This window comes from Sphaeramia orbicularis, chromosome 17 (genome assembly GCF_902148855.1).
Source record: "Sphaeramia orbicularis chromosome 17, fSphaOr1.1, whole genome shotgun sequence".
NCBI lineage: Eukaryota > Metazoa > Chordata > Actinopteri > Kurtiformes > Apogonidae > Sphaeramia > Sphaeramia orbicularis.
In genome coordinates, this window is record NC_043973.1 from 41,071,860 (window position 1) to 41,095,010 (window position 23,151).

A 23,151-nucleotide genomic window follows, 5' to 3' on the forward strand; every position below is an offset into this window, starting at 1 on the left:
AGCATGGATTTGTTTTTCAGTAGACCTGTTTATGTAGATATGTTTGTTAAATTTACTAAGAAATATGAACTTTGAATAAAGTGCGCTGTTTTCACTGCTATATTGACACCTTTGATTTGACCTTTGATTTTAATACCTCCAATTTAGTTTTATTCTCATAGCTTTTACAACCATGATTCTTTCCAAAACCATAATCCGCCTAGTGAGGGCGCAAACCTATGTTATCTACAGGTAGGATTTCTATAAATTCTTGTTACCTCGACTTCTCTGCTCTCATCTCTGGTGAAACAGACCAAAACGATTGAGTCCAGGAACTGCAGCCGGAGAATGGAGAACTTGGGATAAGTTACGCCTCATAGTTGCTGACGCATCCATTTACGCGTCAGTTCGGGCTTTATATCAACACATTTGGTCACCATCACCCAGTTGGAGAGCGCTTCAGTAGCCTATAGAAAAAAAAGTCGTTGGACTCGTTTGATGGACCTGCTCTAGATGAGCCTGAAACTTGCAAAGCTGTGACTGAATCCGACCCAGTGGATAAACACATATACTTCAAGTGATCAGGTAAAGTGTAATTGTTGTCTGATAGATTACTTAAAACACTAGTGACAGACAGTGTTTGTAAAAATGGACAGAATTTGGCACAGTGGTGAAAGAAGTAGTACCCAGATCCCTTATGTTAGTAAAAGTACTCAGACCACACAGTGGAAATACTGCACTGTAACTAAAGGTATTATCAATCAAATAAAGTAGCCTGTTAAAAGTAAAAGTAGCCAGTGTTTAGTAAAATGGTCTGTCTGTGTTTTACTATTTAATGTGATATTTTTGGTTCATTCATTCATCTGCAGCAATGCTTCATATTCTGTAAAATCATATTAATACAGTGTCATATGACCCAAATGTCATATCCTGACTCCAGTAATGTCATATTCAAATAACAATATCACGATATAGCACATTATTCTGTGAAATCAGTGAATAAATAGCTTATATAAAATGACCACAATTTACCAAACATTTTTAAACCGACATTTACAAATTAGAAACAACAGTTGTCAGCATATCAACACCCGACAGTATTCGAAAACAATGTATGAGTCATTTCAAATCCAAGAAAAAGTCATTAACCTTGAAATTACAGCAAAACAAAAGCAAAAAGGCTTCAGAAAACAAAGATGCCACTCACCCTTTTCACATAAACACCATTTTGTCCATCTTGAATATATGAATTGTATTTCAACGGGTGGTTCAGCCTGTAACTTTGAGAGAAAAGTGTTCACACTAAAAACACGTTGTGCATATTATTAACTTTTTTGTCTTTCATTTAACACCATAAATGAAAAATGAATAAAGAAATTTGAAACGCTTAACATCAAACTTAAAACATTCAAATAACAGATGAAACTGAAAACTACCATAAGAAAAACCTAATATTTTAAGCTATTATTTCCCTAATATCTTTTTAGATGCATAATATTAGTTGCTGGCTACTATCTATACCAGTATCTGCTCTAAAACAACCTAATTTGCTGAACTGATCAATTACTTTATGTCTAAAGTTGTCCAAATGACAAAAAATATTGCTATGAAAAACATGATGACCAGTACAACACAGCACAATATGAAACAGCACAACTGTAGAAAAAAATAGTTTCTACTGGGACTTAAGTATGAGAACAGTCCAGATCCTTCTGTTGGATAATTACTGCAGTGATTAACCCGCAAAGACCCAAACAGCAACTGGACCAAAACAATCTACTGATCTAAACTGTTTAATACCTGTTGATCCACTAACCCTATCAATACATGTAAATAACTGGTGTAAAATGCAATTTGTCATCCTTTCATGGTCATCAGATATGACCCATTTGGACGTCAACATCAAACACCTTCATCTTCTACAACATTGATTCACCAGTAAAACCCACTGAGGTGGATCAACGATGGTGGATGTAGATGCTTATTTTTGTGTTCAGATATTTATATCTTTGCTTAAAAAGTCAAATTTTTTCCGTTTTCTTTGTTTTTTAACATAATAACCCTCAACTTTAATCTGAGATTTATGAACAGGAAATTAAATACAAGAAAATACATGATTTGCACTGAAAAAAACGCAAAATACAGAGGATAATTTTATAATAAATGATGATAAATCATTTAAGAAAGGTTAAATACAGAAAAAAATGAACTTGGGAACATACACAAAAGTGGGTCATTATGGGTTAAGGTAGATGAAGGGATTACCCATCATGCCTAGCACTTACAGTACAAGCCTGTGGGAGCAGTCTCATGATCTGGGGTTGCTTCAGTTGGTCAAGTCTAGGTTCAATGTTATGTGTCTAAATAAATGCTGTGAAATTGAATAGACTTATTGAAATAATGGCACAATGAATGATGTACTCAAAACTCAGGGCAATTCAACAAAATAGTAGTGTGGGACAAATATATCATATTGCACAGCCCTGGTTTATAGTCATGGATTTGTAAAAAGTCAACATTTCATGGGCTCAGAAAAACAGCCGCAACTTTGTGACAATGTATTTTTCAGCAAATAGATTGATAGGAAAATCTTAAACTCAGTACATAAAAAAGCACGTTGACCTCCAGCTTGATACAACATTCAAGATTTAGAAATACATGTTTACATAGGACAGAAAAGGGATGAAAAGTCTGAAAACTACAGATGTCAGAAACACACAGGGGAGTCAACAGTACAATATTTGCTTCTAACCTGTAAAGCTGTATATAATGCAAAGTACAGGAGAAATACCTTGAATTTCACCATCCCAGCACTACTGAAAGCCTTATGTCATTGACCTACTTCTGTTGTTCACTGCTGCGATTGTGTGGTTTGTTGTAGGACTTTGAACACAGTCGGCTCGGCTCATTTCATTCAGGAATTGCAGCACAGTTCGGGTGTTTTGCTTTCTTTATTCTCATATGCTCCACCATTTTTCTCTGTTGTTTTAGACTAATTGCACTGCAGACGTAGTGGAAAACAAAACCATGTGGACTGCAGCGCTGTTTGTGTTTCTGCTCCTAAATGTGGAGGTGAATGAAGCTGCTAATACGACAACTTCTAAGCAAGAGACAAAAGAAAACACTGAAGCCACTGACAGCGTTTCTGCAAGTTCTTCTCGGTTCGTGGGAAACTTACTGGTGATACCCATGGATGGGAGTCACTGGGTGGGTATAAAGGCCATTGCTCAGGAAATGGGTCGTCGTGGACACCGGGTCACTGTGGTGATGCCAGAGGTCACCTCACGGATGGGTCCGGGGAAGTACTATGACACTGTGACCTTCCCTGTTCCTTATGACAAGGCTTTTGTTGAATCTGTGATGGCCACACACAAGGAGATAATGAAAAAATCTTCACAGCCTTTCATGGAGAAGATAAAGAGCCGAATCACTCAAATTCAGAGTATTGTAGGAATGCTCCACAGCACTGCAGAGAGCCTGCTGTTCAATGACAGCCTCATCGAACATCTGGCACTGCAGGTGAGACGTCAATGTGTCTGAAAAGATGGGGTTTGGACTTAGACTGCAGGCTTTAAAGAAGATGTGTTAAACTCATTTTCAGCCCAATATGATCTCAAGCAGATTGGACCAGTAAAACAATAACATAATAAACCTATAAATATTGACAACTCCAAACTTTTCTCTTTGTTTTAGAGCAAAAAAAGTAAAATAACTTTATAAAATGTTTACATCTACATGAACAACCTGAAATTTATTGAGAAAACTATGAATGAATGAATGAATGAATGAATGAATATTTTATTTAAGTGTCATACCATTACGTGCCCAGCCCATTTAGGCTTATAAGACACTAATTACTTCAAAACAGGAAGATGACCAATATATAAAGCATATACTCATCCCAATAACAATTAAATCAAACAAGGTCATTTTAGTTCGGGTACAGAGTTCTTTGTCTAAGTTTCCCTGCCATCCCCAAAAATCTTGCCAAACTATTTATTTCATTTTCAAATAACCAACTCAACATATCCCAATCAGGCAACCAAAATAAACTGGGCTTTTTACACTGAATTTTCTCAAACATAACAGTTCTGATTTCATGATATAAAGAACAATAAAACAGAAAATGCCATTCATCCTCAAAAACCCTTAAATCACTTAAAACACATCATCTGTCCTCTTCTGGGACGCCTTTATAGCACCCCACCTCAGCCTGCAGAGGCAGAATCCCTGTTCTGAGCTGGGCACGAATAAGTACAATTTTACAGTTTTAGTCCATGGGCCAGATGAGATGTCAGTACCACTCAAGGTGGCAAAGGTTGCTTATACTTTTTGAAAAGATACATGTCTGTAGTCAACATTTTGGTATGATAACCTTTCTGGACTCACAGCTAAATTACTGTTTTCAACTGTTAAAGTCCCCCACCTCCATTGAAAAAATGCATTTTTGACACTGATGCCTATTTTGGTATTGGCCCTGATTAAGGACATGTTTCAATGTTTTATAGTAATTTGTTTGGTATCATTTTAAAGTGGACACTCTGGGCGTTCATTCGAGCTCTTTTGTGAATACTTTTGACAAGTACAGTAGACACTGGAGCTCTTCAAACTTTTAGTCACACAATTTTTCCTACCATTTTCGCCTAAATCATCTCTTTTCTTTTAGTCCTGTGGCATCAGGAAGCATCACAGATACAAAATACAAACACTGCAATACTGGCATGACTCTAAGGATTCAGGAAATGTATAATTTACCCATATTTTCTCACTGTGGGGGTGTGATTTTCAGCCGAATGCCAGGCAGACAGTTATTCTAACAAAGCAGAACAAACAGTAAGATGAGGCTTCCGATCCTGTCAACTGACATGGCGGCTGCGTGTTAGTGACGCATGTAGCGTCGCATTGTGTAATAACGATGCAATATATAATAATGTAATACTTTTTCACCTCATTGTGTAACAACGCCACATTTTGTAATTAAATGCCCCATTTTGTAATAAAATTTTTGAACGCATTTTAGAACAAGAAAAGCACTTGGAGAGCGCAGACCTCCGCCAAGACAGATTGGGCCTCCCCACCCACCCACCCGATAACCACCAAAATGTAATCATTTGTTCCTTGTGCCAGTATCAGCATTTCCTGAAAATTTTATGGAAATCTGGATCATGGAAATTTCATGGAATTTACCCATATTTTCTCACTGTGGGGGGTTGATTTTCAGCCGAATATCAGGCAGACAGTTATTCTAAGAAAGCAGAACAAACAGTAAGCAGACCAAAGTCAGTAAGATCACATTCATTCAATGCATTTGTTCAAATCAATGGCAATACGGGATAATCATTTATCTCACAGTGAGGTTACAGTTATACAAGTAAGGATTCAGAAAATAATATATGGTTTAATAATAAAATACGCATATTATCTAATTCTGAGGGGGTTTCAGCCATATATAAGGCAGACATTTTAGCTAAGACCAAATATGATGAATATAGAAGTTTTCTTAAGTTTTGAAGTAACTCATATACCAACTCAATACATATGTTATGTTTTGAGCATTTTGAATGTAGTTCAGGTAGTTCAACATAGGCTACAATAGCCCATTTTATACTGTGGGTCAAAACTGGTGCTTGAACTTAGCCCAGGAGGGGTTTATTCTGTGCTGGGCTAGGCCAAACAAGGGTCAAACTTGGAAAATAAGCCCTTGCAACAAGCAGCCAGAATATATGGTGATGATTTACATCATTGGCCTGATATTGTCTCCAACAGTCTGTGTCAATACTGCTGTGGTGTTTTATTTGGTTGTGAAACTGTTGTCCACAAATGTGGACAGAAAACCCATAGCAGGGTCTTAGGAGGTTAAGACAAGAATAGAAAGGTTGGTGACCCCTATAGACCAGTGGTAGGCAACCTGTGGCTCTTGGGCCCTTTTCATGTGGCTCCATGTGGCTTTGTCAAAAAAAAAATGGAAATGTATAACTTTTTTTTTTTTTTTTTTTTTTTTTTTTACACATTTTGTTAGAGTCGCAACCATAAAGTCATTCTGAATTAAAAACTAGTACTAGTAGCAGTAAAAGTAGACTGGCTCTAAAATGGCTCTTTAGATAGTAAAGGTTGCCGACGAATGCTATAGACAATATTGCTCAAGGATGTTGTTGTTGATTTGTTTTCTGGCTGTTTGTTGTTATTGATTCAAAAGATCAGTCTTGAGTTTTCCCCAACAAATTCTATGTACATATTCCATGTTGTGTGTACAGCAGCAATGAATTCATCCAATAATGAACAAAATAATTAGGCCCCAAAAGTGTCAGTATTTGTGTTTTAAAGCTTTGTTACATGTGTTACTCGTAAAAACAAACAAACATGTGGGTGTAAAGGATTCCCATTGACTCTGCAGGATTTTGATGCCGTGCTGACAGACCCAATGGTTCCCACAGGATCATTAATAGCACGGAAACTTGGTGAGTTTTGTCAAAGTTTGACTTGTCTATGCATTTTATCTACTGAATTCTTTCTCACTAGTTTTCACCACATTACGTTTAGGTCTCCCAACTGTTAATTTGCTGAGAGGTATTCCATGTTCCTTGGATATGAAGTCTGCAGGCTGCCCTTCCCCACCGTCATATGTGCCTCGTTTCTTCAGTGGATACACCGACAAAATGGACTTTAAGCAGAGAGTGATCAACACATTGGTGAGCACAATACGTTACATGGAAAGATGTGTGCATAAAGGAGACTTTTAGTGATTAACTGAGCAATGTGACAATCTAATTTTATATCCTGGATGATCTTAATTTGTATTTAGATCTGCTTTTCAGGAAAACTGTAAAGATTGTGTCATTATATGTTCATTTTAAAAGGACAAGTATAATTGTTTCTTCAAGCTACCTTCTTAACCCATAAAGACCCAAACAGCCACTGGCGACCAAATGCATCTACTGATCTAAAATGTCAAATACCTGTTGATCCATTAATCCTATCAATCTGTGTAAATAATGGTGTAAAATACAGTTTGTCGTCTTTTCATGGTCATCAGATATGACCCATTTGGATGTTCAGAAGCTCCATAGTGAATGTGGAAACCCTGTCATCTTCTACAACATTGATTCACCAGTAAAATCCATTCAGTTGGATCAATGACAGTGGATGGAGATGCTTGGTTTTCCTTTCATTTATTGATATGTTTGCTGAAAAAGTAACTTTTTCTTCAGTTTTCTCTATTTTGATATAATAACCTTTGAATTTACTCTGATGAAAATCTACACGGTCAATGCATTAACTATAGCAAAATACATGATTTACAATGAAAAAACTCAAAATAAAGAAAATAATATTGTAATAAATGGTTATAAATCACTTAAGAATGGTTAAATAGAAAGAAAAATTCATCTGGGAACTGACACAAAAATAGCATTGGGTCTTTATGACTTAACATTGCAGTAATATCCTCACATACACAAAAACCCTCAGTAACAAAGTGGAAACATTGTGTGATTATAACTTGTTTGTAACCAGTTCACATTTTAGAAGAGCTGAGAAAAATGGTTAAGACTGTAGGTTGTAGGTTTCATCCTCCAAACATACCATGTCATCTTGTTAGATCTTTTAACCACCCCCTGTCACAACAACATTCCTCTCTCTAAACCTCTGACCCAGTAATGTTTACGGCATGCAAGCTTCAGTTTTACGATTCAATTTCAGCCCTGATAAGATTGAACTCTTATAACTCTTGATCCTCAGGTTGCTTTTCTGGAGCCGCTGCTGTGTCGTGTGATCTATTGGCACTTTGATCAAATAGCCTATCAGTTCCTGGGAGAGAAGGTGGGCGTCGCTGAAGTGCTGTCAGACTCTGATATCTGGCTGATGAGGTAAATATGTACAAAGGTTGTATGGGGATCTTCTGTAGAACACTTCAGTACAAGACAATGGGACTCAACTACAACTCGTGCTTATAAACGTGTTCTTAAAGGAGCTTGATGAAGTGTTTCTAATTTCAAATATCAAAAAAAGATCTAAAATTATTGCTGGAGTAAAAAAGACCTCTGAAGAATAGAAGATACCAATGTATTGAATTGTAGAGATACACTATATGGACAGAAGTATTTGGACACGGTGAATTCAGGTGTTTCCTTTCTAACAGGGGTCTGGGCCTAACAGAACAATAATGATAGATGTCATAATATAGTTTTATATTCTGATAAATATCATTGCATTGTATTGGTTTTCTTTAAATTATCTTTGCTTCCAAAATGCTCTCAGATGCTTTTTGCTTAATTTCTCACAACTTTTTTAATCCATGACTATGATTTTAAATGTTCTACCACTAAATTTCTAAAATATTTTGTGTGCTCTGACACTAAATAGTAACTTTCTACCACAACTAACTTGCTACTTTCTTCACATTTCTTCCTAATTATCTTCTTTAGAGAAATATTGATGTTTATATCAGCATGAACAGGACATCTTATGAGCTGTAGCCATGATGTGTTCAAAATTTTTTTGTCAGTGTAGTTTATAAACATACAGTGTATGAACTGAATGTATTTAAAGGGATCATATTTTGCTAAACCCACTTTTATTAGTCTTTGGTTCATTTATTTGTGTATTTGGACCCTAATAGTTCTTAAGTTTGAATTTGAACTCTCCAGGTGCTGCAAAACTATCTTTATATTCATTCTGGCAAAAATCGAGTGGATTTCAACAACACGTTTCAATTCCTTCTTAATTTGTGACATTTTATAACTAGTTACATCACAACATTTGCACATATAAGATCAAGACTTCCAACGAACATTTCTCCAAGTACGCCATAATTGTTAATCAGCAGCAGCGGTTGTAGTAAAAACTGAAAATATGTCCAAACTTTGAGTCGAATCCCTAAAATGTTCAGTAGTTGGTTGCATTAATGGGACAGAAAGCACGGTCAACAACCTGTAGGGGGAGGGGTCATGTGCATTTAAAGGGCCAGCACTCAAAAAGACCTTTCTGGTGTCATTACTCAGAAATAGGGTTGAAGATGGACCTGTGGAGTTAAATTAATGAAGAATTCAGACCCAAGCAGAGCATTTACAGTTTATGTAGACCACAGGGAAATGTTTTAAAATGCATAATTCCATTTAAAAAAGCAAAATATTTCTCCTTTAAATCAAAGGGCTGGGGGATTTACACGACCACTAGAGGGAGTAATGAGGCACTCTGTCTCTGCCATTGTGGGGAACACTAACACCACAAGGCCTTTGACCAAAGCATCAGAAAATGACCAGATGGGACGAGAACCACTAAGAAACAACTTTTAGAGTCAAAGAAAGTGACAAAATGATAAAATATAGAAGTTGTCACCACTGGACACAGCTCTAAATTAAAAGAATGGGGTTTGACGCTACATGGTAGCTAATGAAAAACACCAGCACCACTAAACTGTTAATCAGCAATATTCTGATGGTGTCTCTAACAGATTTGACTTCACGCTGGAGTTTCCTCGTCCTCTTATGCCAAACATGGTACTGGTTGGTGGCATCAACTGCAATGTAAGGAACCCTCTGCCTGAGGTGAGCAGTGTTTTAATTACAGTTAAAATACAACTCTTCAACATGTGGCTGTTGTGTTCTCTAAACTCAATAATGTTCAATAGGAAAAAAAATCTTCATCATGTTTGTTTTTGCAGGATTTGGAGCCCTGGGTGTCAGGACAGCATGGGTTTGTGGTGTTTACTTTTGGTTCAATGGTGTCAGAGCTGCCCCGTGAAACTGCAGCTGTGTTCCTGGAGGCTTTTAGACAGATTCCACAGAAGGTAAAAAACATAAAATACAATGATTTGTCAGTATCATTCCATGCTAACTCACATGTAATATTGCAGTCTACTGATGAGCATTTTCAAGGAATTTAAAATTAACTTTTGGAATGTAAAGTAAGTATGTTTTAGCAGCTATTGTTATGTATTTATAAAAATCTGGGTCTGTCGTTTTTATTGTGTAGAACCTAGATAATTTTGGCATATTTACACGGGTGTATTTTTCATACAGCAATGTTCATAAATGTGCATGGTCCCTATTAAAGAAACCAATAAATAAATAAATGAATATAAAACTAGTAACTACTGACTATAGTCACAATAAAGATGGCAAATACAAATTACAGATTATATTTTTTTCACTGGTCTTCAGAAAAAACTATTAGCCTATGTACATGTTGCAAATTGTTAACATATTTATTGGAGGCTCTGTAAATTTCAGTCAAATTTAGTTGAAAATAAGTAATTAGTGAGACTGAGGATACACACACCTATGATGAAATGTAGCTCTGTGGGCCAGACTTCATATCTAAAAAAGTAGAGTTTTAGTGGAGTAGAGCTTTAGGATTTTCTCATGAATTTAAGGGATGTTTTCACATGACTTTTAGGAGACATGGTTCAGAAGGGACCAAAAGGGCCTTGGTATTGAATCAGGGCTGGGTCATATATACACATTTTTTTGAATCACTAGACGGAATGCATAACCGTTATTTCTGTCAAGTTTAAAGGCAGATTTCCGGTCCTGAGTGAAAACTTAAGAAGGATAGTTCTGAATGATTTGTAAAAGTCACAAAAAGACAAAAAAAAGACTAAATATGCAACAAGATGAAAAACATGTAAAATACACAACCAGAAGAAAATTAAATTATAAAAAAAAACAGGATAAAAAATGTAAAAACACAACAGGACAAAAAATGAAGTAGAGGACACATCAAGATGAAAATAATGTAAAATATACAACAAGATAACAACAGCTGATTGCATGATTATTTTTGTTAACTTTCATTATTTTTACTGGCTTTCACAACATTAGATCAAAATAAAATAAATTTAGTACAGTCTTAATTTGTATTCAATAAGACAAATGTGAAAGATGGTTATTCCTGCAATCATTTCACAAATCTAGAAAATATACATGAGTAAAAATTTAAAAAAAATAAAATTATAGAATAACAATAATTATCATGATATAAAATAATAGCATCAGACTCATAATAGAAGAATTATCTAATAATAATTGTTGTTTTATGAAATTACTCATTTTATGTAACTCATCTGTGTAAAATTTAGAAAATCCTTGAATACTTTTTTCTTTCTTGTTTTTTTTTTTTTAAATAAAGGTCATATGGAGATACACTGGGCCTCTTCCTGATGACATCCCAGAGAATGTGAAGATGATGAAGTGGGTTCCTCAGAATGACCTACTAGGTGTGTATGTGGACTGAGGTGTAAGCTCTAAGTATAAATGGTACATTCGATGACCTGTAGACGTTCACCTGTGTGTTTTTTACCAGCGCATCCTGGGGCTCGGGCCTTCATCACTCATGCTGGATCCCATGGTATCTTTGAGGGCCTGTGCCATGCAGTTCCCATGTTGATGCTTCCACTTAACGGGGATCAACCCGACAACGCACGGAGATTCGCCAGCAGAGGAACTGGAGTCGTGTTGGATATTTTTTCCATCACCACAGAAATCCTCCTTCAGGGCCTGAACGAAGTCATCAACAACACCAGGTGAGTCTGAAGGAATCGACTTTACTCAAGAACAAAACTTCATGTCTTTCAATTTCATGTACTTACACTTGTAGTTCACCACATCTCGGAGGCAAACATGATGCTTTTCACTCCACTACATTTTGTCTCCTTCCTGTTGAGTCAAAACCATGCATCTCCATCTGGAAATGTGTTGATTTTGTGGAAACTCCTGAACTGCACAAGTCTCTTTAACTTTACTCCAGTGGCTTCCAGTGCAAATTAGTATGTTTTTTTTTGTTTTGTTTTGCCATTATTTACCCAGACCAAAGTAACTGTTACATATTAAATGTAAAAATCTTTATACATGGAATAAGAAAAATGTTTTTAAATGTCTTCAAGTAAAAATGTGTGAAAAACAGGAACTTCCCTATGATTTCTGGAAGGCTTAGGTCCTATAATGACTAAAATCTGTAATTTTGCTGTATGGAGCTACTGTTAGGTTTGCTGATTTACTGGCTTATAATGACCATTTTAAATACCAAAATATTTTTAAATCAAGAAAATAGATGAAATTGATAAGTGAAAATGGTTGTAGCCTTGGCGTGGTGCAAAAACACTTACACTAAGTTCCATAATGGTAGGGAAAGCGTTAGTGTAAACAGTACAATGGCTTTTTTAAGTTATAGGGGTGGATTAAGTGGGTCTTTACCTCTGTTAGCTGTGCATTCCCAATTTAAAAATAATCAAATGACAGGAAACAGAATAGTGTTGACAGATTTGTTTCAGCACACAGCACTGCAATGCAGATACATTGTCAATATCTGATCCAAGTACTCTAAATAGGATTTCATACATGCACCAAAAGAGTTCTAATACTTTTCCCCCTTTTTCCTTTCTCTGTTAAAATGTCTATACTACCAGTAAATCTTGTTGAGCCCTGCTTTATTGGTTTATATACTTAAGATAAATAAAAGGTTTTAAAAACCGGCATAGATTTGCAGGAAAATCAATCACCACAAAGCAGAAAAATTAAAGCTGAATAAAAGATATGTGGTCCTTGTGATCTTAAGAATATGATGCTATAGATCAGGGGTCACCAGCCTTGGTCCTGGAGATCCATTATCCTGCATGTTTTAGATGTATCCCTCTTCCAACACACCTGATTCAAATGATAAGCCTATCATCATGTTCTGCAGAAGCCTGATAATGACTGTCAGGTGTGCTGGAAGAGGGAAACATCTAAAACATGCAGGATAGTACAGGGGTTGGACAAAATAATGGAAACACCTTTTATGATGCCACAATGTTAGGTGTTTCCATTATTTTGTCCAACCCCTGTAGCTCTCAAGGACCAGGGTTGGAGACCCCTGCTGTAGATTAGACTACCAACACTAGTGAACCAGTTGAGTTTTGTTTCTGTTTTTGCACACTGACCACTTGTAAAAATCTACAACAAATTTAATGATCCACACCTTAGTGATTTTTGCCTCTTTACTTCTGTGTGCAGCTGTTTCAACTGAGTGCTTTTACTTAACACTCGGATGTTTTGTCTGTAAATGTAACTCAGTATTATTACAAATGAGGGAAATGGCTTGGATAAACCTGTTCTTAAATTTTCTGTTTTTGTTCAGGTACAGAGAGAATCTCCAGAGACTGTCAGCTCTTCATACCGATCGTCCAATTGACCCACTTGAACTTTCAGTTTACTGGACGGAATTTGTGATGCGACACAAAGGGGCAAAACATCTTAAAGCTGCTGTCCATGACCTCAACTTGATCCAGTACTTCTGTTTGGATGTAATAGCGCTGCTGGTTACTGTAGTACTTGTTTTTCTAATATTGACAGTAAAATGTTTTAAGATGTGCTTTAGGAAACTGGGCAAAAAGAGAAAACAAGACTAAATAGTACTAGAGGGGACGGAGTGCATTTACATTAACAACCTCAGGACAAAGTCTAAGAAGAACAAGCAAAACTGTACAGTGATCAAAAAGACATTTAATTAACAGAAAATACAGAATATTATTAGAATCCATTATGTAATGTTGGGATTTGGGAGGTGATCATTAGTGGCCGCCCTTCTTAGGTGGGAACAGCGTGTACTCCACAGCCAGAGCAACAGTGAAGGCAGCAAAGCCCCACTTGAATCCTCTCAGCAGCACATCTGACAGGGTCACAGCACGAGCAAAACCACCTGAGTATCTCCACGCCTCATTACTGCAGAGAAAAACACAGCGATGTTAGGAATAATGAGTGCAAGCTAGAGGTGAACAGCTTATCGAATCTGACATTCAGCATTTTCACAATTACAGGAATCTGTCTCAATATGTAGCTTTCATGTGATTGTAGGAAGCTGACACATATTAGATAAATATTAAAGTACATGTTATTTATTTAATGACAATCAGTTTAAAGACCTTCTACACACTATTCATACCAGCAGATCTTGGTTTCAGTAACTGGAATCATTATTATAGTTTGCTTCTAAAAAAAGTTCCATTGGTCAACGATAAGACGGTTGACTGGTTTGTTGTTCAAAATTTTTTGCACCAAGATTTTACTGTAAATTAATCCTGGCTCAAGATATTAGCTTTGATAAATAAGAACTAGATACCAACACTGTGTCCACTTTCCAGACTCAAATATTTAGACTTCTAAGTACATTTTTTTTTAGATTACAGACTTTTTAAAATCTATTGTGTGTACTCTTTATTTTGAGAATAAATTAGTAAAATAAGTGGTCTGCAAATGCAGATACTTCAAACTTTTCATTTTTTTTCAGACTTGGACATACTTCTTGATGCTGCACAGAAACCAGTAATCAGAATCTACCCTGAAATCAGAAGTGATTGGTTTGCCCATGATGCAAACAAGTTGTTTGATGTTTCTTGTTGGTGTGTGTGTGAATACTAACCGTGCCCATGGGTCTTTGAGGCCCCTAGCCTTCAACCGCTGCTGTGTGAACTCCAGTGGGGTTCCCTCCGCTTTCCACTGCCGCCAGTCTGGCAGGGACACTTTGTTATGGCCGTGGTCCCCACCCATACTGAAAACAGATACAGGGGTCTCAGGTTAATCATTATTAAGGCAGTGATTTAACATTACATGTCTAATTGTAGTAATGACAGAAACATTTACATTCAGAGTAATGCAACAATAAGCAATACCTATATATTGGTGGACTGTATTACTTCCTCATGTGATAAGTTACCAATATACTGGAACCAAATATCAATATTTACACCTAAATCCATGGTACACATGGACATGGAGGTTACAGACTGTGTGAGAGGCATTCATTTCTGATACTCTATGAACTTTTTGTACATTGTTTCAACACAGTTGTTAAATTCTGTTAAACTGACACCACAGTGCATTGAATAAATTCCCACTAAATGTTTTTTGTCTTTTTAATCAATACTTTTCCTCTTCAGTTTCTTCTTACTGTCAATGTATCTTGACAGTATGGTATCATAAGACAAATAATACTGATACTAAAAATACGTCAGTTACAATTGTTTCATTTGGTGAAAAAACTTTATAAACTTCATAACATGAGAACTAGCTTCACATAACAGCATATGAGGGTTGTGTCATGTATACTGAAAGAAAACTTTTTTAGGAAATGTGTTAAACTGCAGCTCATCCCTGTTACGTAAACACAATAGTAAAACGTAAAAACCTCAGATAAAAATGTTGAGTGGGGGAACACCCGTAAAGTTAATTAAAAAAAAAAAAAGCAGTCTACTTCTGTTGCAACTGAAATATTATTGGTGCAAGTATAAATATTACTGATTTGATAATTCTGTCTGCAACTGCTATACATCGGGTCAGGGGAACCTAAAGAAACCCTGCATTTGATGACATATCCCAACATTAACAATGATATAATAGTTTTAATACATGAAATCAATTATTAAAAATGTTAATTAAACGCTGAATTATTCGGAGTAAAGTCGCCGAATACTCGTTAGCTCAATGCTAACATCGTGCTCGATCTACTTATAAATGCCCACACTAGGTAGGAGTCAGGTTTTACTCCAGCCTTTATAATTATGAAAACATAGTGGTAAAGTGCTGTAATAGACGAACAGACAACGCGTTAAATTAAAAGATTTCATTAAGAAAGATTACTGTACCTGAATGTTTTGTTGTGACCTCTGTTGCCTGACGAGCAGTTACGACAGTCAACGTTGTTTTACGGTACCTGCGACGGCATGTCACGTAGGACAAAATTAGTTCCGTACCTCCTTTTCACTTTTTAAGGGATCTATCCGTTATCAATAATAATAATAATAATAATAATAATAATAATAATAATAATAATAATAATAATAATAATAATAATAATGAGCAACCAAAAATCACAAACTAGTCAAGGGATAAGCTAAAATACAGAATCTTTAATTCAGTACTAAACAGGTACCACAGATTTATGATTGTAAATTTAAACCTTTCAGAAGACCACACTGTAAATCACTGTATTGATAAATCCCTACGTTATAACAGTCTGGTTTCGACCAGCTCTATATGTAAAGCATCATGAGATAACTTTTGTTATGATTTGGCGCTATATAAATAAAATTTGATTATTAATACATGGCTTCAGAATTGCTTGAAAATACCCAAATTAAAACATTGGCTTACATTACCTTCACAGATTTTTGTTAAACAAAGCTTTATCATTTTAATGCAAGACAATTTTAGTTTTCTAATCAACTTTATATTTTCAATACAACGACATATTTTCTACACCCCCCCCCCAAAAAAAACAAAAAAAACAAGTCAGTTTTGTTTTATATCTAGATGTCAAACAAAACATTTTATCACAGTTCATTAAAGTTTCTACAAGGCATCACTTGTCAAGGCTTCAGTGAATCTGTACATTTTGGCACAAACCTGTGGATTACAACGATTCAATTGAATTCTACTCTTTTATATTGCATTTCTTAAAGATAGTAGTGTTTCAACATAACAAAGAATCACAGTCAGGCCAGGCCAGATGGTTGACAAAAGAGACATACTCTGTTGCTGCTGCAGGAACCAGGTACAAGGAACAGAAAAGTAATCATGATAAAATTCTCGTATGAAATCAATGACCCTGAAACAGCACATATAATACAGCTATGACTACATTTGAACACTTTTTTTTACAATCATGCAGAAAAATTATCTTAGCAAATGTAAAATAAACAAAAAATATACATTCAATTCAACAGTTTGTTGCAAATAATTAGAGTTGGAAAATAATCATACATTTCTGTTTATTACTGTATATACATTTCTGCACATTATTCGTAGAAGGTATCATAAAAATGGGGAATGTGCATCTTGTTTTTATGAATGCAGTTGTGTCTGTCTATAATTAGTGCTGATCTGAGTAATGGTTAGATTGCCATTACTTAACAGTTTCAGACTATGCCACTTGTCTGCATTAGAGTTTGCTTTTTGGGTCAAGCAGTTCCTTCAGTGAGTCCAGGTTCTCACCCTCTGGAGCCTCAGGCCATGCGCTGTGGTCTGGAAGGACAAAAACATAGAATTAATAAAGTGCACACAACTGTAGACAGTAAAAAACTTTTAAAAGCACTGCATGGCCTCATTGGTTTATTAATTGAGCATTGTTTACACATACCGGGTATCTCAAAGGTGGAGTGGTACAAACTCTGCCCAGCATCAACCCTCAGTGTGGCTCCAGAGATGTAGGAGGCACCAGGAGACAACAGGAAACACACAGCAGAGGAGATCTGAACACAGAGACAAGAGACCTCTCCAATCAGGTTTATGAAATTTTCAGGGTTTGTTGGAAATGGGATAAGGAAGAAATTATTAAATTTTGGTGGTGATCGGGGGTGGGGGGGCCCACGGGGGGGGCGCAGACCAGAAAATTTCATCAAAATCTGTCCATAACTTTTTGAGTTATGTTGCACACTAACGGACAGACAAACAGACAGACAGACAAACAAACAAACAAACCCTGGCAAAAACATAACCTCCTTGGCATGGGGGGGCCCACGAGGGGGGCCACTGATCAGCCTTGGCGGAGGTCTGCGCTCTCTGAGTGCTTCTAGTTGTTAATATCTTCAGTGTAATTTTTGCATTTCACAAATTCTTCCCATGGGCCAGACTGGACCGTTTGGCGGGCCGGTTTTGACACCTGCGCTTTAATTTGTCACCTTTACTGTTGTATTTTACACTGCTGCTTTGTCAGTTGCTCACCTCTTCTGGGACTCCGAGTCTCTTTGCAGGACTAAAAGGAACCGACATCTTGAACAGAATGGGTCCATACTCTTTATAGTTTTCCATTGCAGTTTTGGAAAAAATTGTGCCCTGTAACCAAAAACATACAGAATGTAAATTAATACTCCGATGCAGGAAACTTCCAATTTGTTTCTGCATTATCCTGTAAACTACACGTACAGGAGCAATAGCATTCACTCGGATTCCTGACGACGCCCACTCGATGGCCAGACTCTTCGTTAAGTTATCCACTCCTGCCCTCGCTGCTCCTGTGTGGCTGTAACGAAAGAGGTGGTTAGTGTTTCAACCATTTAGTTCAACAAAGAGGAAAATAACATAAGATAAGATAAGATACTTTATTGTCATTATACAGAATGTACAATGAAATTCAGGTGCACTATCAGGATACGGACACATAAAATAGCAATAGTAATAAATAATAATAATAACTACAAATTATAAAATATATAATAAAAACAAACATGTTTGTAAACCAGCATGTGAGTTGATGAGTTGAACTCTGGGAAAGAGATGGACAAAAGTGTTTAAAAATGCAATAGTGTTTTAAAGGTATGATATGCAACTTTTGTGATGGTTTATGTGTTGATAATCTGTGTTGCCACTCATTTGTTGACAGTGACTAGTGTTACACTGTGTTGCTGCTATAGGTGAGCTAATAACAAACATAAAATGACAAGTGAATTTGAAGCACACATTTGAAATGGGTTTGGAGTGAGTAAACCAGTCCGTATAAGGTCATCAGAAGGTGGATAGGATGCACATGACCTGAAAAAACTGAGTGTTCTGTTGTTCTGAATGAACGCTTCTTAATAGAGGTTTTTAAGATCCTTTTGCAATAATGATCTGTTTGTTATCAAAGGATGTGATACTTACTTTTAAATGAATGAGACCAAGAAATATTTTGTCCACGCTACCTGTTGCTTTTACTCTCTTGTGCTGCTTTATGGAAATATCCAAGACGGTGTGTATTACTCAGCTGATCAGCCACATGAGTTAAATGTTGCTGCAGCAGAATCTATTTAAAGAAAGGTGTTTTGAGTTCATTATGCACATTTGAAAAAGGCAAAACCACCTCAAGTGAGCACAAAAATGTTTTTGCAAAATTGAGAAAAAATTCTTGAATTGTCTTCTACAACCATTTAATGATGCAAAAAAACCGTGTCCTTTAAATATGGTCGTGGAAAAACATCTGAGGAGCGAGTCTAAGGAATTTGAGAATTATATTCAGCACAAAACACAATTTTTTATTTATTTATTTATTTTTACAAATTTTACATATTGAATTTACATGTTAGAAATTAAATGTTTAAGTCCAAAGGCTGATTTTTACACTTTAGGGAAAGTTATTGTGGTTTAGGATTCCTTAGTTAAAAAATCATTTAGGTTAATCATAAAAAGTCTGGTGGTTTTTGGAACCAATCCTACATTGTTGTGTGATTGCAAACAAAATCCTCCACATCTAAGTCCACAGATGTAGTGGAGTGGAGTGTTTATTAATTATTCTGGTATAGACTGGATGTAAGAAGAAGGAAGGATAAGCCTGGGTGATGTAACATTAATACAGAGGAGGAAAAAATGAACATAATCTAGACACCACACAACACATTTCCACTCTGTACCACTCATATGGGGCTTCAGGGTGTGATCTAGTCATATATTAAATTATACTGAAATCATCATCATTAGTGCCCAGCCCTTGTAGCATCACTTACGCCATGCCTGGGAAACCTTTCCACATGTCAGCGATGATGTTGACGATGGCACCTCCGTGTTGTTTCATCCATGCGCTGTAGACTGTGTGTAAAGAACAGCAACATGTTCACACCAACAGCTTACAAACACTTACCCTGATCTAAAACGTACAGTCTGCACCTCACCCTCCTTGCAGCAGTGAAATGTCCCTGTCAGGTTGGTGTCCACTACAGCCTTCCAGCCTTTAGACGACATGTGGTCCACGGGGCTGGTGAACTGACCGCCTCCATTATTCACTAAAAAGTCTATACGGCCGTATTTCTTCAGCACTGACGACACAAGAGTCTTCACCTGCAGGAGAAGGAGACGAGACAAGATGACATGATGGTTCATCAAATACACTCTGAAAACACAGTGGTACAGAGGCCCACCTCGTCCTCACTGCGGATGTTACATGGTAGAGATGTAACGGTGGCAGGGCTAGAGGGGGGGATCTTTTTTCTCAACTCCACCGCTGCTGCCTCCAACCTCTCTGCCTTTCTGCTGGAGATCACCACATTGCAGCCTGAAGACACACCAATGAGCCATGACAAGACAACAACAGTAGGGATATGCTTGTATTAAAACAGAGGAACTTGTTGCTGTACAACTAGCAAATCATATAACACTGGTCAACAACAAATTTATTGTTTAAGTTTTTTGAGCTGATTTAGGATAATTTTGGTGTGCTGAATCCAAAAATGACATTAATTTTGCTCAATCAGGTCAACTTTCTGAACTATGCTACATATTGGCTTTTTAAAATTTTTGCTTACATTTATGGGCATTTTCACATCATATGATACAAAATTCTTTCATATTTCTTGCAATAAACGAGTTCTGAAGATTTTACTTTTGCCAATTTATGATTGTTTTTTTTAATATTACAGGTGAATGAAATGGCTTCGACTAGAAGATCTCGCAAAAATAAGCCTGACGTATTCTGCTACATCTGCGGTGAATACACCATTGTACCTAAAAGGAATCAAGTCACAAGTTTCATAAAGTGTGCTTACCAATCTTACTTTGGTATTAAACTTGGTGACCAAGATAAAGTTTGGGCGCAGATTGTGAGAAGATCAAATTTTTCAAAATCAAATTAGCAAAAAAACCTGACCTGATTGAGAAAAACAGATGTCATTTTTGGATTTAGCGGTGCAAAATGGTCCTAATTCAGTTGAAAAAACCTAGACAACTTGCAAAAACATTTTTTTGTAACCCAGTGTAATCATTGACACAAAATGAGCCCATGCAGTTATGTAAGGCTGCAACAGGGTCCAGTTTAAAGGGAGGTCAGGGAGATCTAATAGTAGAAACTGGAGAAAACAAAAACAACCTCTGTTTTCTGATAAAATTTTGGATTTAATCATGACATAATTTAATTATTAATAATTAGCATTTACAATCAACACTTAAGTGGTCTGAAGTTCTGTCAAAGATGCCAGCGTATTGGATTGTAGAACTATGAACTGAATTTAATTACGATGACAAATTTATGTGACCACTAGAGGGAGTAGTGAGTAACTCTGTCGGCCTTTGACCTAAGGGCCAGAAAGTGACCAGATGGGATCAGAACAACTAAGAAACAACTTTTAGAGTCAAAGAAAGTGAAAAAGTGATAAAAGCCACAAGCACTGTTTTTGTTTTCACCACTGGACTTAGCTGTAAATGAAAAGAATGAAGTTTGAATTTGACATCACAGCATTTTTTCCACATGGGTGAGTTTGATTGTGAGGGTAGAAAGTTATTATGTGATGTTATTATCTCTGCTAAACTGCTGTTTGTTGATCCACAGTTCAGACTAAACTGTGACAGTTCTGACTGTGTGGCCAATTCCAAACAGATCTTTAGTGCAGATAAATATAACACAAACCTGATAGGCTGTTTTCTGTCTAAAAACAGAGCTAAGCTAACAGAGCTAAAATGTAAACTATCAGCTGATGCAACTCTTTAAGACTATTAAACACAATATTATTTTGACTGACTGTCAAAATAAGCATATATGAGACTTAGTTTGACGACAAAAACTGGATGACACCATAATATAGATGTGTGTAAATAAACAGTGAGCTTTATACTTTATTCAGTGAGTGATACAGTTTGTGTGGACCCATGGATCCAATGGGACTGGGCCATTTACTAATATTTGAGAGTACAAATACTACATATTGCTTCTTTAAAGTATTTTCAGTAAGAATACCGGTTTGGTTTCTCTTATTTATTTATTTAGTGCCTGTGTTTTTAACCTCAACTGAATTTTTGCACTTTATCAACTGCACTTAAAAAAACTGTCTAACTTTTCTGTTCTTACAGTATTATTACTGTTTGTTTTAATTCATTGCTACTACCTGTCTGTAAAACCTGTTTATTTGTAAATTTCACCTATGGGATGAATAAAGTATCTATCTATCTATCTATCTATCTATCTATCTATCTATCTATCTATCTATCTATCTATCTATCTATCTATCTATCTATCTATCTATCTATCCATCCATCCATCCATCCATCCATCCATCCATCTTCATGAGGTGTGCTGCTGACCTCTTGGCCAGGCCATCCTTGTAAAACACATCTCAATAGGATTCTATCTGGTTAAATACTACTACTACTACTACTACTAATAATAATAATAATATTTATTAATATTATAAATGCCATCATCAGATTATTAACAGTGAGCACCAGTGTTTTTGCAGCGTGCTTCTCTTGGACCTGGTTTGAACTACATTACATCCAGTTTTATTTGAGACAACATTGAACTATGCAGACTCATTATATTTTTAAAAGCAGAGGAAAGAAGAAAACCCACACCTTTGACAAACAAACCTGTTTTCTGTTCTTGGACATTTCTCTTTAATCTATTGGGATGTTAAATGATTTGAGTATTATTGAGGAGTTTAGTAGGGGGAAAAAAATCACAATTTGTTGGATCTGTTACCATTCATAGACATCTGATATGTGACTTGTAACATGACATTAGACAAACAGGTCAGACACTATATTCTGAAGACCATCTGTGCCAAAGTTCATGTCCCTTTGTTCCTGTCATACTGCAACATGTCTGTGTAATGAAACCAACCAGCCCCACTCACCTAACTCCAGCAGCTCTGCAGAGATGGCTTTACCGATCCCGGTGCCTCCACCCGTGACTATTGCAACTTTGTGGTTAAACAAGCCTGGTTTGAACACACTGGACGCCGCCATGACTGTTACTGTTGCAGGCTGGAGTGAAGAAGACACTCTGCCCCTGCTGGTGGAGATGTGGAAGGTGGAGGCACTGTGGGGCTTTACTGCCACCTTCAGGGATGTTCACGACACGTACAACTGAATAGAGTTTTTATTCAGCAGTTCAGATCTGCACTGTTTCTGTTAAGCTTAAAGTTTTTTTTTTTTTTATCTGTTTTATCTATTGTTGTTTTCTTTCTTCTTCTTTTTTTTCCTCATGCCTATACTTTTTTTTTGCTTCCCTGCTGTAATACTTTTAATGTTTTATGTAAAGCACTTTGAATTGTCTTGTACTTGAAATGTCCTTTATAAATAAACCTGCCTTGCCTACAAAGGTCATCATCCATCAGTCCAAAGACCTGAAACCACTTGAAAACCTCTGGACTGTGATCAAGAGGATGGAAAGGAAGTCACATTTTTCAGTAATAATATCATTAAACCTGTGGCTAAAAATCAGAGTTATTACATTCATTACAGA

The 23,151-nt window shown here is 36.4% G+C and overlaps 3 protein-coding genes across 5 annotated transcripts; 1 reads left to right on the forward strand and 2 right to left on the reverse strand.

Annotated features, from left to right (window-relative positions):
• The first annotated feature begins 391 nt into the window (after positions 1-391).
• LOC115436758 (UDP-glucuronosyltransferase 1-1-like) lies at positions 392-13,386 on the forward strand. 3 transcript variants are annotated; one of them, XM_030159677.1, is made up of 10 exons: positions 392-564; positions 2,971-3,498; positions 6,374-6,437; positions 6,520-6,668; positions 7,717-7,844; positions 9,431-9,524; positions 9,641-9,766; positions 11,107-11,194; positions 11,281-11,500; positions 13,093-13,386. In XM_030159677.1, exons 2-10 carry the CDS (start codon positions 3,007-3,009, stop codon positions 13,361-13,363), a joined length of 1,632 nt encoding a protein of 543 aa, XP_030015537.1. In that variant the 5' UTR covers positions 392-564; positions 2,971-3,006; the 3' UTR covers positions 13,364-13,386. The 3 variants fall into 3 exon arrangements, with proteins under 3 accessions (XP_030015537.1, XP_030015538.1, XP_030015536.1); XM_030159678.1 differs by lacking the exon at positions 392-564 and having other exon boundaries at positions 2,788-3,498; positions 6,374-6,433; positions 6,516-6,668; XM_030159676.1 differs by lacking the exon at positions 392-564 and having other exon boundaries at positions 2,789-3,498.
• A 51-nt stretch (positions 13,387-13,437) lies between these two features.
• ndufb3 (NADH:ubiquinone oxidoreductase subunit B3) lies at positions 13,438-15,691 on the reverse strand. Its single transcript, XM_030159689.1, has 3 exons — positions 15,596-15,691; positions 14,374-14,502; positions 13,438-13,676 (listed from the first exon to the last, which is right to left on the reverse strand). The coding sequence occupies exons 2-3, from the start codon at positions 14,499-14,501 to the stop codon at positions 13,526-13,528; spliced, it is 279 nt and encodes a 92-aa protein (XP_030015549.1). The 5' UTR covers position 14,502; positions 15,596-15,691; the 3' UTR covers positions 13,438-13,525.
• Positions 15,692-15,839: 148 nt separating this feature from the next.
• pecr (peroxisomal trans-2-enoyl-CoA reductase) lies at positions 15,840-22,652 on the reverse strand. Its single transcript, XM_030159382.1, has 8 exons — positions 22,541-22,652; positions 19,838-19,971; positions 19,592-19,757; positions 19,427-19,508; positions 17,874-17,970; positions 17,673-17,783; positions 17,089-17,200; positions 15,840-16,973 (listed from the first exon to the last, which is right to left on the reverse strand). The coding sequence occupies exons 1-8, from the start codon at positions 22,650-22,652 to the stop codon at positions 16,891-16,893; spliced, it is 897 nt and encodes a 298-aa protein (XP_030015242.1). The 3' UTR covers positions 15,840-16,890.
• Between the last annotated feature and the right edge of the window lie 499 nt (positions 22,653-23,151).

Bases quoted from the DNA above. Each gene is read 5' to 3' on its own strand.
- LOC115436758 (XM_030159677.1), top strand. From the start codon at position 3,007: ATGTGGACTGCAGCGCTGTTTGTGTTTCTGCTCCTAAATGTGGAGGTG. The intron at 3,499-6,373 runs GTGAGACGTCAA...TTGACTCTGCAG, and splicing joins TCGAACATCTGGCACTGCAG to GATTTTGATGCCGTGCTGAC. The intron at 11,501-13,092 runs GTGAGTCTGAAG...GTTTTTGTTCAG, and splicing joins GAAGTCATCAACAACACCAG to GTACAGAGAGAATCTCCAGA.
- ndufb3 (XM_030159689.1), bottom strand. From the start codon at position 14,501: ATGGGTGGGGACCACGGCCATAACAAAGTGTCCCTGCCAGACTGGCGG. The intron at 13,677-14,373 runs GTTAGTATTCAC...TTTTCTCTGCAG, and splicing joins CTCAAAGACCCATGGGCACG to TAATGAGGCGTGGAGATACT.
- pecr (XM_030159382.1), bottom strand. From the start codon at position 22,652: ATGGCGGCGTCCAGTGTGTTCAAACCAGGCTTGTTTAACCACAAAGTT. The intron at 19,509-19,591 runs GTGAGGTGCAGA...CTTTACACACAG, and splicing joins ATTTCACTGCTGCAAGGAGG to TCTACAGCGCATGGATGAAA. The intron at 17,784-17,873 runs GTACGTGTAGTT...TTTTGGTTACAG, and splicing joins GAGTGAATGCTATTGCTCCT to GGCACAATTTTTTCCAAAAC.